Here is a 16,382-nt window from a genome sequence, read left to right on the forward strand (position 1 = left end):
TTTTTTTTTTTTTTTTTTTTTTTTGCCGTTTGTTAACTTTGAGAGGGAGAGTGAGAGCCAGCGCAAGCCTGGGAGGGGCAGAGACGGGGAGAGAGAGAATCCCAAGCAGGCTCCAGGCTGTCAGCACAGAGCCTGATGTGGGGCTCGATCCCACAAACTGTGAGATCGTGATCTGAGCCAAAATCGAGTCAGACGGTTAACCTACTGAGCCACCCAGGCGCCCCCGGGACAAAGAATTTTTAAAACAGCTTTGCGATTTAGTTCACACAGCATATGGTTCACCCACGGCGAGTGTACAATTAGTTGGTTTTGAGTATCTTCAGAGAGTTCTGCATCCACCACCACGGTCCATTTTAGAACGTCTCCATCACCCCCGAAAGAAGCCCCGTCCCTCTTCACCATAACCCCACACCCCCTGTCCCCTAACCTGGCAACCGTGACTCTGCTGTCTCTGGATTTGCCTATTCTGGAAATTTCATATGAGCAAGTCACGCAGTGTGTGTTTTTTGGTGACTCTTTCACTAAGCACGTTTCAGTGCAGAGATTCAGTACGGAATTTAATTGGCAATATGATGAACTGGGGGAAAAGTTAAGCTTTCGGTGACGTTTGATGTCTCTGTGTACACTGTGTTTTGATGAGAGAGATGCCTGTTGTTAAATCGTCGCCTCACTCAGCTTCAGCTGCTGTCACAGACCTCCACAGACTGGGGGACTTTAGCCACAGACGTCGATTTTCTCACAGCTGCATGGGCGGGGTGTCCAAGGGCAGGGTACCGGCACATTGGGTTCCTGGTGAGGGTTGGCTGCCTGCTGTGTCCTCACAGCTCCGGCCTCTCTCCTTCCTCTGACAAGGCACCGACCCGTCACGGGGGCCCCACCACCAGCTACCATCACACTGAAGGCAACATAGGGATTTGGGGATGACGCATTCAGTCCAGAACAGTCCTCAAGATTTCCATTTCTCAGAAGTTATCATTCAGCAGATGATTTTTCAAGCCAGAAACAAGTTTTACAGTTCTGTTGGCACTTGCCAGAAAAGTTATTATATCATTTTTATGAAATGAAAATATGTAACTACAGAGAGTAAAATTACTTTTGTTGCTGTTAAGTTCTCTAATGTAAATGCATAGAAATAAAGAATGTATGGCTTCTTTTACATTTTAGGCAATTATTAAAAGTTCAGGGGTTTATTTTAAGTTTATTTCTTTTGAGAGAGACCGAGACCGTGTGAGCAGGGGAGGGGCAGAGAGAGAAGGAGACAGAGAATCTCAAGTAGGCTCCGTGCTGCCCGCGCAGAGCCCAACGTGGGGCTCAAACTCACAAAACCGTGAGATCATGACCTGAGCCAAAACCCAAGAGTCGGATGCTTAACCTACTGAGCCACCCAGGTGCTCCAGAAGTGCAGGGTTTTTAAGGATTTTTTTTTTTTTTTTGAGGCGTGATGGATGTAGTATATTGACTTACGCGGATTCATTTGCCAAGTTTTCTGACTGCAACCTGGGTTACAAAGTCCACGTTGCCTCCTGTCTGGCACACACATGTGCATCTGAAAGAGCTTAACAAGGCTTCACCTTGTGTGTGTGGTACACACACTGACGCCTTCTGTTCTGTATTTCATTGTTTTAAGTGCTGGCTACAAGCCACTAAAATGCCACCGCACATTCCAGTTGGAGAGCAAGGCCATCCTTTGTGAATTTCTTGCCGCCTCCGCAGTAGGAGGCCTCGTTCAGTGGACTGTGTGGGGTGGAGCAGTCACCTGTCCTTGGGTCCCTAGAGGACATGCTCGGTAAAGTGCCATTGCCAAGGGCCACGGTCATGATCTTCCGTAGCCGTCACTAGTACCAGTCACTCCGTGTGCTCTAAAGAAGACGTTTGCTTGCAGGTACAGAAGAACTCCGTTCTGGAGCCATCCATGTACACCTGTGGAACATTGAGCACATGGGTGACAGTGCATTTTATAAAAACACATAAGTACTTAGCGTTACTACTTCTTCTTCTGTTTTTACTTTACCTGGCAGTGAGAATTTGTTTAATGCTAATCATAAAAGTCGGATTTTTTATTTTGCAGATTCGTAATCAGCTTAACCAGGAACAGACTTCAAAGCTCCAGCAGCAGAAGGAACTCTTGAATAAACGCAACATGGAGGTGGCCGTGATGGACAAGCGGATCAATGAACTGCGTGAACGTCTTTATGGGAAGAAAATTCAGGCATGTGAGAAAGAAAATATTTGTGTAAGATAAGCTACTAAAAATGATTCAATGCACAATTGCACATCTTCACTATAATGGCATTTTTGCTCCCCCATCTGCCACAGCTGATAAAACATAAATTGGCCATAAACCATTAAAAAAAAAAAAAAGACAGTAGAAAACTCTTTCCAAAGCCACATTTATTTCCTGGTATGTGAAATCAAAACCTCCCTGGCCACAGCCACAGCCACTGTCTCCCCACCCCCATCCTCCCTGTGCTATTGTGTCTCCACCCTCGGGGAAGCTGTGGTTCTGGCCTGGCAGCACCCGGGCATGGTCGGTCCCACTCTGCCACTTGAAGCTGTGCCACGTGGACACATTCCTTGACCTGTGCAGACTCGAGTCCTCGCTGCAAACTGGTATGTCCTGCCTGCCCCAGCAGTCGTCGTGAGCATTCTTAGAATAACCCATGTGGGAGGGCTCTGTAAACTCTGCAGCAAAGTGCTCTATAAAGGGTTAGTGCTTTTTAAAAATCTTTATTTGGTATTTTGACTTTCAAAGGTAATAAATGCTCATTGGAAAATGAAAACAGTGCAGAAATACTTAAAAGAAAATTTGAAAGTTCCTGCCACCCTATTCCCATTCTCCAAACAGGATAGTTTTAATGATTCCAGTCTTTTGCTTAATACAGACAAAAAGGTACTTAATTTTTAATTGAAAATGGAATTGTAGGAATTCTATCATTTGCACTCTTCTCCTCGTCTTTTTTAACTGCAACATGGGTATCTTTCTAGGCCATTACCTCACTCCTTTTGCAGCTTCTCTACAACATCCCACATCCCGGGGCCTGTGGCCCCTTTCCCTGACCTCCTCGCCGGTGTCCCCGAGTCCTGCCGTTAACTTTCGGCACATCAGTGAGCAGGAGCACTCCCAAGAGCTTGGGGGACGAGGCACTGCTGTGCGTGGCTCCTGGCCTGCCTTCCATGGTGGCGCCAGGGTTTGAAGGAAGCAGTGCCTGAGTGCAGGGCTGGAGCGGGACGGGGAGGTGGGCGGGCGCGGGCACCAGCTAGCTGGGAACAGCTCCCCGAGTGTCCTCGTCCACACTCCGTAATTGGTACTTCGACAGTTTGACAAGTAACCTCTTGTCAGCTGCTGCGGCTCTGGAGGCAGCTCCCAGGAGACCAGTGAGAGCCCTTCTGGGGCTCTGCCTGGGTGGGCTGGGGTGAGGGGTGGGGACTGCCACTTCTTTGTCCTAATGAGTGGTGTCAGGTGAAATCTCTTACTTACAAACCAATGTACCCCCCCCCCTTTTTTTTTTAAACCAGAGAGTTCGTGGTTGATCTGTAGGACTCTGTGTTTTCAAATGACGGTTCTCCCATACTTACCTGGCAGGGGAGATACCATGGTCAAATGATGGTTCTCCTTGCTCTTTCGAGTATCGTCCTCTTGCTCACACAGCACTTTCTGGCTGTGCTCCATCGGTCAGGGCTCTCCAGAGAAGCGGAATGAGCAGGGATGTGGAGAGTGATTGCTGGGTGTATAGACTGACTTTAAGTAACTCGCTCACGTGGCTGTGGAGGCTGCATGCCTGACACCTGCAGCCCGGACACACAGGGGCCCTTGATGCCGCTGCTCAGGTCTGTAGGTCGTCTGCAGGCCCAGGGGCCTCTTTCTCCGAGCACGTCAGTCTTTTCTCTCTCAAGTCCTTCAGCCGATTGCACACGGCCCACCCACGCTGTGGAGAACAGTCCGCTTCATTCACAGTCTAGTGATTTAAACGTTGGTCTCTTCACAGCAGCATCTAGGCCTGTTTGAGTAGATATCTATGGCCTAACCAAGTTGACACATAAAATGAACCATCATAGATGGCTAGGTAAACGTTACTTCTTACATTCCACCTGATAGTTGAGGTGATCCTGAAGAATGTGGTGCCTCTGCAGAAATGTGTCTCCACCCAAAGGTCCTAGGCCCCTTTGGGCAATTGTCAGAATCCTGGACCCTCTCCCTAAAATGATACATGCTCATGGATGCAGAATTTTGCAAACAATTGTAGGAGGTTATGGATCTCTTACAGCCTACCTGGGGTCCCTAAGGTGTCCGTGATTCTCCATTCAGATCCCTGTTGTGGACCCTCTCGTTGTTAGGCAGCATCACGTGATCAGTGTCTTTGGCTGTAGTGTGGTGTCCTTGCCGAGAATGGCAGGGTTGTCTTCAGGGCACTGGTCAGAGGGTCTCCTGGTTCCAGGCCCTGTCACTGTGCCCTGCACGGCTTGTTCAGTCCTTACAGCAAGCCTCAGCTTGACTTTACAGACATGGGCACTGAGGTTCAGAGCCATTAGGTCACTTTCACTTGGCCCAAGGCAGCACCGTGAATAAGTGGCAAAGCAGGATTTGAAACCAGGCTCAGAGCCCAGGCTTTGACCGATGCCTCTGCCCACCTCGGGGAGGGAGGGAGAGCATCCCCCAGTATAGAGGGTTCCGCAGAGGTGTCCTGGGAAGCTGTTCTATTCCATCACCAGCCCCTGTTTCTCCCAGCTCGCAAATAGGTAGGAGTTGTCAAAGAGAATCACTTGTGTGGGACTGTGGGTTGAGGCCCTTCTTTCAACACTTGCCCTTTCTAGATACTGATTTTTTAGAGTGATGGAGCTTCCTGAGGGCACATTATTTAGTGAGCGGCTCAGGTGAGAGCAGTCAGTCATACTAGGCTTGTGATTTCTTTAATTTAGGAGAACCTTAACTCTCATTTCTTCCCATTTTGTAGCTGAGCCGTGTGAATGGCACGTCGTCACCGCAGTCGCCGCTCAGCACGCCTGGCAGGGTTGCTGCAGTGGGGCCTTATATCCAGGTCCCCAGTGCCGGTGGCTATTCTGTCCCAGGGGACCCCATAAAGCCCCAGTCTCTCACTATCGCCTCAAGTGCTGCCCACGGAAGATCCAAATCCGGTGAGTGGCCCGGGCCCTCGTCTTGGAGGAAAGCAGGTGAACAGGGAAGGGGCACCCTGGGGGCCAGGAACCTCAGAGGAGGCCGCCACGGTACGCCCCAGGCTCTGCCCACCCTCAGTCTCCCCCAAGTACTGTCTCCCCCTCGGTCCGCTAGGGCGGTGTTGGGGAGCTGTGCGCCACCACGGCAGCGATACGGCCCCAAAATGAGAACAGATTTCTCTTTATTGAGCTGAGTGTCTTACTGTGTGGCTTTTCAAACCACAGAATACTTCGGACCTGATCCGCTCGTGCCGCAGGTTTTGTGTCCGGGTGAGGGCGCTTGCGCCTGCTGCCCATCCCGGCAGAGGGGTAGCCTGTCCGTGGACAGTGCGCTGGGGCTGGTCTTCCCTTTCCCCACTCGGCGCGTTCATAACCAATCCAGAGGTCTGCAGACCATCACTCTGGCCCTCGGCCACACCGAATCGTGCGGTGGGACCAGCACCGTGCTAGCGAGTAGCACTCCTGGGGACGCTGGGAAGCCTTGTGCAGCCTCCGGTTCCCAACCAAGGGCAGGCTGGGTTCTCCATGGGGAGGCTGCTCTCCCTTCTCGGAAGAAGGCGGCTGCTTTCCAAACATGAGGAAGCCAGAGCTGCTTTGCAGTAAGATTTTCTTTACGCTGGGCTGAACGTCTCCCCGTAAGACGTGGAATTGCGGAGCACAGGTGCAAACCGCACGGCCTTCCCTCACTCACCAGTCCAGGGCTGGGCCGGGCCGGGCCGGGCCGGCCATGCTAGGCCGTGCTGAGCCAGGCTGAGCCAGGCTGGGCCAGGCCCCTGTTGTCAGGATTGGGGGTGGAGCTTGGCAGTCTTCCGTTCGCTCGTGTTCTCTTCCCTGTTGCCCAGTCTGAGCAGCAACAAGTCTGCCACTCCTGCTGTGGGGTGTCAGGGCTTGTTGTGACCCCGGCAGGATAAGCGTCACCAGCCGTCGTGGGCCACGCGCCCTGGCTGGGCTCTCTCCACGGCCGTGTCTCAGCAGCCACGTGGAGTGCATGGTTGGTGCGAGTCTCTAATTGCAGCTTTCTTTGAGAAGCGGTTATTTATAGTTTGAACCGCCCCACTGTGGGAGTAGGTGTTTGTTTCCAGGGCAGATAATTAGTACAGCCAGCTACTTCTCTGCTCACTTTGTTTTATTATTTATTTATTTGTTTGTTCGTTTATTTATATATGTATTTATTTTGGGGAGAGTGCAAGTGGGGGAGGGGCAGAGAGAGGGAGACAGAGGATGCGAAGTGGGCTCTGTGCTGACGGGCTGACAGCAGTGAGCCCGACGTGGGGCTCGAACTCACAAGCCACGAGATCATGACCTGAGCCAAAGTCGGACGCTCAACCGACTGAGCCCCCCAGGCGCCCCTCTGCTGACTTCCCAAGCCAAGGACGTCTCCCATTCCCCTCTTCTCTGTGGGTGTGTGAGGCTGGGCCGCCTCACAAGGGTTTTGAGGAAAGGACACCCTTCCGGGCCTGGAGAATGTGTCTTTCAGAAGTTCAGCACCAGCCTTGTTCTTTCCACTGCAGTGTAAGGTGACCGCACACAAGAAACCTGTGTCCCCCACACTGGGGACAGAATCCCGCCCAGGTGTGGAGCTGGGGTGAGAAACCTCCCCGTGGGGACCCTAACTCATGCTGTCGACTGTCCTTCTGGTGCCGTGTCACACAGATGGCCACGGGAAGCCCAGAGTGACCAGCTCGCGGACAGTATCAGACCTCGACGTCGGGCCTGACCTCAGCCCCTCAGGGCACTCTGCAGACTCGTTTGCAAACTGTACGTCAGCTGGCAGGCCCAGTGGGGGCTCTGGCCCTTTCTGATACTGCTGAATCAGCAATCGTTTATTTTTCCAAACTGAGAAGGGTCTGCTCATCACATCTAGGCTTGAGAAAAATGCCACATAAACGCAATTTGTCCCTTCCTTCAACAGACAGGTGTGAAGCTTGGGCCGGGCCACACACCACACCCTCCTCAGGAAGGGGTCTGACAGATGCTGGCACAGCAGGGGATTTTGGGTTTTGTTTTAGGAAATCCAGATGATTTTTTGAGTTCGTTAAAAACTTTAGTTTTACCTCCTGTGCGAGAACCTCCCATCGTACTTGAAGATAATCGTCCCTTTTAATCCTTTATAGTAAAAATAAAGGCTCTTTCCTCTGCACCCCCTGTCCGAAGAAGGAAATTCCCGGTCCCTTTTTCAGTCCCTTTGGGGCTCCCGTTGTGGATTTTTGGAGCAGCTGGCCGGCGCCACTCTCTGAGACCCCTGGGGCCGGCCCCTCCCTCCCTCCCTGGTCTGCTGGGCCCTGCTCTTTTCCCCATCGGCCCAGTTGCCACCTCCGCGTACCCTTGCTGAGCCTGCGTGCTTCTGGCCCACACCCCTCCCCCCCAGACGGCCCCCAGATCTAAGGTACAGCCGAGGGTTCGTGAAGGCGCACGCGCTTCTTGCCTGGAAGCGGCTGACCGGACGCACGGAGCAGGGTGGTCCGGGCTGGGGCCCTGGACTGCCTCACCAGCACCCTTGCGGCCCGGCTGGCGCCGCGTGAGGCTGCCGCTGACAGGGCCCGGCGAGGGCACCCAGAGGTCACTGCACAGGAGGGCCTTCCGCACTTGGGCTCGGAGCACGCTGTCTCCCGGGTCTCAGGTCTTGGCTCTGGCGCTGTTGTTCTGAGGGGGAGTGGCTTTCCTCCTGCTCCTTAGTTATGCCCACCTGCTGGCGCTGGCTGGGTGGGTGAGGAGCCAGGATGTGCTGTCGCTGTCAGAAGCGCCCAGAGCAGTCCCTTCTGCTTGCTTTGCGTTCCCTGTGGCTGATGGCTGGGTGTTCTCCACTCGGGTCCAGTCCGGCACCTGGGCCTGCCCCGGCAGCGGGAGCCTGAGTCGGAGGCTGTAACGTGGCCCCTGCAGGTGCTAGAATGTACTCACGTGGCTGTGGCTGCTTGGAGGGGTCGCTTCTGCACCCTTTTTCAGTTTGGAAAGTGCCTTGTTAAAGAGCAGCTTTTCAGCAGCTTTCCTAAAAACCTGGACGTGACTTTGCTTTCTGATCACTGCAACGGAATGATAACTGGCTACGCCAATCAGGGGAGCTTGTACTGGCCTCTTCTGCTCTTAAGTTATTTTGAGAGGATAGAAGTTTCTAACAGAGGAAAGGCAAATTTTTCTTTTAATGTGGAAGGTGGTACAGGTCAAGCCTGTTATGAAGTCAAAGGATAAATCTTTGGTTTCTATTGCTGTATGTGACCGTTGCTGTATGTGACTGGTTTTGTAAGTAATGTTTGAAAAGTAAGTGCTCGGGCTCATTTTATTTCCTGGTGTCGATGTAGTCGATTTGACCTGCATTTAGATAGGGGCCCGGGAGCGTTTCCACCGTCCTCCGGCCCCTCGCCTGGGTTGGAGCAGCCCTGTGCACGGTGACTGAGTCTCTGTACACGGGAAGGCGGTGCGGGCGCTGGCGGGGCCTGGCCAGCAGACGCCGCCCTTGGTCTTGCTGTGCACAAGCCTGTGTGCGGGCAGGGGTGGCCGGCCGCCTGGGTAACGGAGCTCCATCACAGCCGATCTTTGTTTCTAGCAGAGGGCTGTTCTTAGGTTGGTTCAGCTACACCGAGGAAAAATTATACTCAAATTCTGTGTTCTTTTCAAGCCAATGATGGAAACTGGCCAACGTTAAAACAAAATTCTAGTTCTTCAGTGAAGCCGACGCAGATCGCCAGTGTGGACTGGAAGGACTCAAGCGTGGAGGGTCCTCTCAAGCAAGGGGCCGTCTCGAGCCAGCCTGTGCCCTTGTCAACTTTAGGAGCCACAGAGAAGCTGGTAGGCCGTTTGTCCCTGTCACAAAACACAGACAGGGTCCTCGCTGTATCACTGTTCAGCCTTTATCTTCATCTGAGGGCTGTGAGGTGGGAGGTGTCACGAGGCAAGTTAATCCTGCTTGTATCTAAATTATGACCGAGTCTGAAGAAGACCGTGGTCCCTCAGCACTGAGCGCCTGCAAGTGGAGATGTGTTTCGCTCAGGATTGTTCCATCGTGGGCGGGTGATGGGCCTGATTCCCACGGTGGGCCCTGTGCCCGGTCACAAGCTGATTTGAAGGATTACAAGTCCGACTTTGTTTTCTCTTGTGACTGTGGCTAGAAATAACGCTTAACTTTTCAAAGGGTGACTCTGTTTTTCTTCTTAACATCTCAATTTAGGGCGTCGAGATCGGTAAAGTGCCACCCCCCCTCCCCAGTGTCGGCAAGCAGCTGCCTCCCAGCTACGGGACATACCCCAGCCCTGCGCCCGTGGGCCCCGGCTCCACAAACTCCCTGGAGAGGAGGAAGGAGGGCAGCTTGCCCAGGCCCGGCGCAGGCCCGCCCAGCCGGCAGAAACCCGCCCCGCTGCCCACCTCGGGTGGCCACACGTCTGCTTCCTCACAGCAGATTCAGCAGAGGATCTCTGTGCCGCCGAGTCCCACGTACCCGCCGGCGGGGCCGCCTGCTTTCCCGGCTGGGGACAGCAAACCTGAACTCCCACTGACTGTGGCCATTAGGCCCTTTCTGGCTGATAAAGGGTCAAGGCCACAGTCCCCCAGGAAAGGACCCCAGACAGTGAATTCAAGTTCCATCTACTCCATGTACCTCCAGCAAGCCACGCCTCCTAAGAATTACCAGCCAGCGGTGCACAGCACCTTAAATAAGTCTGTTAAAGCAGGTACAGTGGGTTTGTACCTTGTCTTGGGGCTAGGGAGTCATACTTTTACTTAAAGTGCCAGTCCATAGCCTTACATTCGGGTCACAAACTATTTAGGATTAAAAAAACTTTTTTTTCAATGTTTATTTTTGAGAGAAGCAGAGCACAGGTCGGGGAGGGGTGGAGAGAGAGAGAGAATCCCAACCTAACAGCACAGAGCCCAACTTGGGGCTCGAAGTCAAGAACCGTGAGATCATGACAGCCAAAACCAAGAGTCGGACACTGAACTGACTGAGCCCCCCAGGTGCCCCTGGGATTAAAATTTTAATTCTTGTGTACAGTGAGGCCTTAGGTGTCCATGTGAGTTTGGGGTAAAAGGCAATGGGTGGAGTTTTGTAGCTGGATCACATGGGAACTGACTTCCTGCCTCAGCACCTGCCTTCCTGTGGTACTCAGGAAGCCCGGTTCCCAGAAGGAGGTTCCTCTTTTTCTCCTGCTTTGTGGGAATTTGTGCAGGGGCTTTCCAGGGGCTGGTGAGGGTGCTCTGCCCAGTCGTGGTCCTCCTGGCCTCCTGGCGGTGACTGAGCCAAGCCCCTGGAGGGGAGGCAAGGGAGCATCTGCTGCTTTGGGAGCTGGGGTGTCCTAGGAAGGGTGAGAGAGTGGAGCCTGGCCCCACGGACGTGGAGGCAGGAGGTGACTCTGACCTGCACAGCGGGGTCCTGCAGGTCAGTTCTAGGCTTGGGCCTCCCCACAGACTTTTGGGCAGAGGCTGCAGCTTCCAGACTCCTGGGAGCGCCCACCCCCCACCCCCCCGCCCAAGCGGAAGCCCGGCTACCTGTGGCAGGGCTCTGGCCCCCTGCCCTACAGTGCCTGGGCCAGCAGGCCGGGCCTTCCTGTCCGAGGCAGCCTGTGTTCCGTAGCATGAGACTTGGCCTGGGGCGCAGATGCTGTTTAGAGGTGGGTCTTTCTCCCCGGCTTAGAAACAAGGAAGGTTGGTTTGGGGTGGGGAAGTTGGGCCTGCAGCCATGTTTTGTTTTTGTTTTTTTCATTTGAAAAAGCCTAAATTGTGGAAGTCCAAATGTAAAAACCAGTTAAGAGGGGCATTCTATCTTCCAAAAGGAGTCAGTGGGGTTCTTTGGACAGAGGTTTCCTCCGGGATTTAAAGGTAGGACTTAGCACCAGAGCAGACCCCTGAGCCCACCTCCTGTGTGACCGCAGGGATGTGGTGACTAGACCCCTGGCCCCACAGGATGCTCTAGCTGCCCCGTCCTCTGTGTTTCCTCCAGTGTACGGTAAACCCGTTTTACCATCCGGGTCAACGTCCCCGTCACCCTTACCGTTTCTTCACGGGTCGCCGGCCACAAGCACGTCGCAGTCCCAGCCGCCTTCGGAAGGTGCCGAGAAAGAGCCGGAGCAGGACAGCCCTGCCCCTCCTGGAGACGGCGGCACCGGCACGGGCACTGTGGAGAGCCTGCCGCGGCCGCTCAGCCCCACCAAGCTCACGCCCATCGTGCACTCGCCGCTGCGCTACCAGAGTGACGCCGACCTGGAGGCCTTGCGCAGGAAGCTGGCCAACGCGCCCCGGCCCCTAAAGAAGCGCAGCTCCATCACGGAGCCCGAGGGCCCCGGGGGGCCCAACATCCAGAAGCTGCTGTACCAACGCTTCAACACCCTGGCCGGCGGCATGGAGGGCACCCCTTTCTACCAGCCCGGCCCCTCGCAGGACTTCATGGGCACCCTGGCCGACGTGGACAATGGAAATACCAATGCCAACGGGAACCTGGGAGAGGCTGGCCCCGCCCAGCCCACAGCCCCGCTCCCCTCCGAGCCTGCCCCGTCTTCGGACGCCAATGACAATGAGCTCCCTTCCCCTGAACCGGAGGGGCTCATCTGTCCCCAGAGCACCCACCAAACGGCCGAGCCTGCCGAGGATGACAACAACAACGTGGCCACAGCGCCGTCCACAGAACAGGTCCCCAGCCCTGGGGCCGAGGCCCCCTCACCGGGGGAAGACCAAGCCCCTCCACTGCTGCCCCCCACCGTGCCCCCGCCTGGAGCCTCTACGGTGGGTGTCGTCCTAGTCAGCCAGCCAGTGTTTGTAGAGGACCCGGCTGTGTTAGCCGTAGTTCCGGGGACTGTGGGGCTTGCCAGACTCGTCCCCACCCTCACTGAGGCCCAGGGGGAGGACAGTGCCGCAGTCCACTGGTGGGGCTCTGAAGAGGTGTGGAAGGCTGCAGAGCTCTCCCTGGAGGGCCCAGCCAGGTTTCCCCGAGGAAGGGGAGCTGCCGTCGGGATTTGAGGGCCAGGCGGCGAGGGGGACGAGAACCTCCTAGACAGCCTTCTGGTGGGAGCTCAGTATTGGTGGAGCAGAGAGGGAGAGGTGAATGTCCACGGGGGTGGGTAGGAATGAGTTGCTGACTCCCGAGCTTGACTGTCACCCACCGTGGGTGCCCCTGAGCAGTGCCGTCCCCCCGGAGCACGCTGCATGTGGCACAACGGGTCTGGCTGGGCCCTGGGAGTGGGCGTTCCTCTCGATGCCAGGGGCCGCTCAGCCTTGCCGGGTGCACACGCTGCCCACGGCTTTCGCCCTGTCCCTCGTCTCCACCGCGGCTTGGTGCGTTGGCACATTACCTATAAATCAGAAGCATGTTTCCTTCCCGGCAGAGCAAACGGACCAACCTGAAGAAGCCTAACTCGGAGCGGACAGGGCACGGGCTGAGAGTCCGGTTCAACCCCCTGGCGCTGCTCCTAGATGCTTCTCTGGAAGGCGAGTTTGACCTGGTGCAAAGGGTCATCTACGAGGTGAGTGAGCGCAGCCGCAGGCCTGGGCTGCCCCGTCTGCTGGGAGGCCGGGCTCACGAGGGCCTTGTGTCCTCAGGTGGAAGACCCTAGCAAGCCCAATGACGAAGGGATCACCCCGCTGCACAATGCCGTCTGCGCCGGCCACCACCACATCGTGAAGTTCCTGCTGGATTTTGGGGTCAACGTGAACGCTGCCGACAGCGATGGCTGGTGAGGGCCCCTGGGGCACGTGGCCTACAGTAGGAGGAGGCCCCCGGTCCAGGAGTCGGGCGAGTGCAGAAGCGGACACGGGTGGGCGGGCCTACTGTCGCACCCCGGGGCCGCCTGGCCTGGTCCCCTCCTCCCCACTTTAGTTTCATGAGTCCTCTCGTGAAAGGCACAGCTGGGATCGTGTCTTCGCATACGTGCTAGCAACTTCGCGGGCTGCGCGTTTTGCAAAGTGTCACTCTTCGTCGGGTTTGAAATGGCCGGATAACCTGCGTGGCAGAAACTCAGTCCCGCTTTGCGGTTGCCTTGTCGGTGTTTGCCCGCAGGGCCCTTGGGCTGCTGTGCGGGGCCCCCAGGCCTCTGCTAGGTCTTGTTGGCAACGTCAGGCTCCTGTTTGTGTGGTTTGAACATCTGGGGTTTTTTAATTGTGGCAAAATCCGTCCAACGCCTACCGCCATGGCCGCGTGAAGGCGCGTCAGCCGTGCGCAGCGCGCCCCTGCTCTCGCGTGAGGGGCACCTACTTGATAGGCCGCTTCCCAGCCTCTACCCCCCCCCCCCCCGCCCCCGAGGCCCCACCGCCCAGCAGCGGGCGGCGGCCCGGCTGAGAGACAGACGGGCCAGCAGGAGTCCTGCCGTTTCGAGGACCGACGCGGGAACCTTTGGGCCTCGAGGCGCAGCACGGCCCCGGAGGCCCCCGGGAGGCCGCCGGGGCCTGGCCGGCCGGGCAGCACCTCGCGTGCCTTCACCCGCTCTCCGTTCCAGGACGCCGCTGCACTGCGCCGCCTCTTGCAACAGCGTCCACCTCTGCAAACAGCTGGTGGAGAGCGGCGCTGCCATTTTTGCCTCCACCATCAGCGACATCGAAACCGCCGCGGACAAGTGTGAAGAGACGGAGGAAGGCTACATCCAGTGTTCCCAGTTCCTCTACGGTACGTGGGCGTCTTGGCACGGGGCGGGGGCCCTTCCCCTGGGCGCGGTGCTGCGGGGCCGGGGAGGAGCCCCCTTCCATTTTGGGAGCCACCCGCCAAGCTCCTCGGGATGGAGGTCACGCCGTCCCTTGGGCTCCTTCCTGAAAACCTGTTTGAAGGGCCGTGTTGCGGAAAGATTCTGTGCCTGGTCGCTAAAAACCGTGCTTCTGTGTGGATGCGGTGCCTCTGGGCAGAGCCGCTGGGGGGTTTGGGGGCCTGTACGTTTCTGGGGCGCGCCGGGGCTTGAAGCACAGCCGAAGGCGCTCCAGGGTCCGCCTGCGGGGGAGCACCCACGTCCCCGGCCTGGGGTGACCATCGGCGAGTGAGCCACGGAGTGGCGCTCGCCCTGTCGTGACTAAGCCGCTTGAGCCAGGATCGGCCTTTCTGAGGGTGAGAGAGCCGCAGGTTGCCGGCTCCACCCCGGGCTCGGGCGCCGTGGCCCTGCCCTGTGGTAAACCTGGGGATGCTCTGGCTCGCTGAGGCGGGCTCCGGGCTCCGAGCACAGGGGCAGTGGTGAGCTCGTGGGGGCCGTGGTCACAGGGACAGCTGTGCCGGCGGGACGGAGGCGGGAGGTACCCGGGCCTTTCTCGGGGTCCCCGTGGTCACTTGGGGCACGAGCTTGCTTGGTGGCTGTGGCGAGGCGGTGCGTTGTCGAGGGCCTCCCCGACCCGGGAGCGGCCGCACCGCCTCTTTGGCCATCGACTTCTGGAAGTAGTTCTGGGTGTGAGTCGTGACTTTTCACCGCACGGCGTGCCTGGTCCGGCAACACGCCTCGGCCCCGGGACCCAACACAGCAGTAGCACGACTCGTCAGGGTCTTGACACGGCCCCGGCCGGCGGCCCGCCCTCTGCGGACACCTGACCGCTCGCCCTGTCGTTCCAGGGGTGCAGGAGAAGCTGGGCGTGATGAACAAAGGAGTGGTGTACGCCCTGTGGGGCTACGAGGCCCAGAACAGCGACGAGCTGTCCTTCCACGAGGGGGATGCCATCACCATCCTGAGGCGCAAGGACGAGAGTGAAACCGAGTGGTGGTGGGCTCGCCTTGGGGACCGGGAGGGCTACGTGCCCAAAAACCTGCTGGGGGTAAGCACCGTGAGCCCGCTCGTCCGGGGTCGGCCACCCCTGCTGCCGTCACTCCTGCAAGTCCTGTCCCCTCCGCCCAGCCGTAAACCGCAGGGCGCCGGGCTTTGTGCGGGGTCGCACGCTGCAGGGTGAGCACGGCGGGTGGCTGCCCTCGTCCGCTCTCTGCGTCACCCTCGTAACGGGCAAGTTGGCGGAGTTGGCACGGGGATCCGGCAGGCCCCACACTCACACCGTGGGAGCAGCGGGGGTGCCGGCGGAGGAGCCCCCAGCCGCCTGATGCAGGAGCCCGGGCAGGCAGCCAGCCACCACTGTCTGCAGCCCAGAAACGGCCCGGGGTGGGGAGCCCACACGTTGCTCCCTCTGTTGCGTTTGTAACTACACCAGACCTTAGAGCAGGTGCCGCTGTGCTCCCCCCGCGTGCCTCGAGGGAGCTGGGGGCTTATGGCCACCGGCGCGGATTTGAGGCGGTGCCAGGTGCTGCGAGAGAGGTTCTCCGGGGTTGGGGGGCGCGGCTTGTAGGGGGAGTCGGGGTCTCGGCAGGCGCGTGGCAGCCGAGTGGCGGCCGTCCGGGCACCACCGGGCGCCCCTTCCCGCTCGGCGTGCCGTGCCCTCGTCCTAACTGTTTCCGTCGCTTCGCAGTTGTATCCACGGATCAAACCCCGACAGCGAACGCTAGCCTGAGCTTCCGTCTGGAGCGCTGCCCGCGCTTGCCCGCCGCGAGGAGCCGCCGGGGAGACCGCCCTGCCGTTTCTGCGGGAGCTGCAGCTAGACGTGTTTATAATGGTGCTCACTTGCGCAGACAGCATCCACAATGTGAAATCCCTGCAGTTTCTCGGTGAGGCCCTTTCTTCAGTTTGCCCGTAACTGGGAGAGGTACTTTTGCCTCCAGGAAGATTGAATTTTGCCAATTACTGTAAATCCAAATAAATATGCAGCTTTCTAAACAGCTGTCCCCGTTGCCAATGAGCAGCTCTGTCATTTACCCCTGGTCAGTTGCCAGTGAAGACGAACCCTCTGACTTTGGCCCCAAGGCCTTCCTCTACGTCCCTCCACCCCAGCACTGAGAACGCGCAGCTGCTGTGAGGTGTGCGCCCCCTGCTACCGGAAATCGCAGCCGCCCGCCATCCTCTCCACCCCGACCACACGCATCTCTTCCTCTCCCTACCGAGAGGGCCCCTGTGCGGAAGCTTCTGGCATTGGTGGGGCGTGATGCGTGTGTGCTGAGCATTGGCAGAGGTCACCTACACGCGTCCCGGGCTCCAGAGCCCTTAATACCAAGTGACGAGCAGTCAGGAGCCTCGAGATAGCACCGTCCCCTCCTCTGCACTATGTGCAGCCCACGGGCCGGCAGCCCAAGGTCAGGGTGGGGCAGATGTGGGGGTGCCTGCATGTCAGGAGGGGCAGCTGGGGTGGGGGGCCCAGCCTCCCGGGTCTGGCCCGGCCACGATGCAATAACCTGTGCCCGGTCCGGACTTCAAGTAAGGCGCTTGAGTTTGAACTGTACGTACAGA

At 57.5% G+C, this 16,382-nt stretch overlaps 1 protein-coding gene across 3 annotated transcripts in view; it reads left to right on the forward strand.

Moving 5' to 3' along the window:
- PPP1R13B (protein phosphatase 1 regulatory subunit 13B) overlaps positions 1–15,815 on the forward strand; it is a 59,960-nt gene extending 44,145 nt beyond the window's left edge. For all 3 annotated transcript variants that reach the window (XM_049612027.1, XM_049612028.1, XM_049612025.1), the window contains exons 8-17: positions 2,069–2,209; positions 4,953–5,133; positions 8,786–8,955; positions 9,335–9,833; positions 11,099–11,877; positions 12,477–12,614; positions 12,691–12,824; positions 13,584–13,750; positions 14,672–14,871; positions 15,511–15,815. In XM_049612027.1, the coding sequence (XP_049467984.1) occupies positions 2,069–2,209; positions 4,953–5,133; positions 8,786–8,955; positions 9,335–9,833; positions 11,099–11,877; positions 12,477–12,614; positions 12,691–12,824; positions 13,584–13,750; positions 14,672–14,871; positions 15,511–15,552 (2,451 nt within the window). In that variant the 3' untranslated portion in view covers positions 15,553–15,815. The remainder of the gene's footprint in view (positions 1–2,068; positions 2,210–4,952; positions 5,134–8,785; positions 8,956–9,334; positions 9,834–11,098; positions 11,878–12,476; positions 12,615–12,690; positions 12,825–13,583; positions 13,751–14,671; positions 14,872–15,510) is intronic.
- The last annotated feature ends 567 nt before the right edge of the window (positions 15,816–16,382 follow it).

The sequence above is a fragment of the Panthera uncia genome, assembly GCF_023721935.1.
Source record: "Panthera uncia isolate 11264 chromosome B3 unlocalized genomic scaffold, Puncia_PCG_1.0 HiC_scaffold_1, whole genome shotgun sequence".
NCBI classification, from domain to species: Eukaryota; Metazoa; Chordata; class Mammalia; order Carnivora; family Felidae; genus Panthera; species Panthera uncia.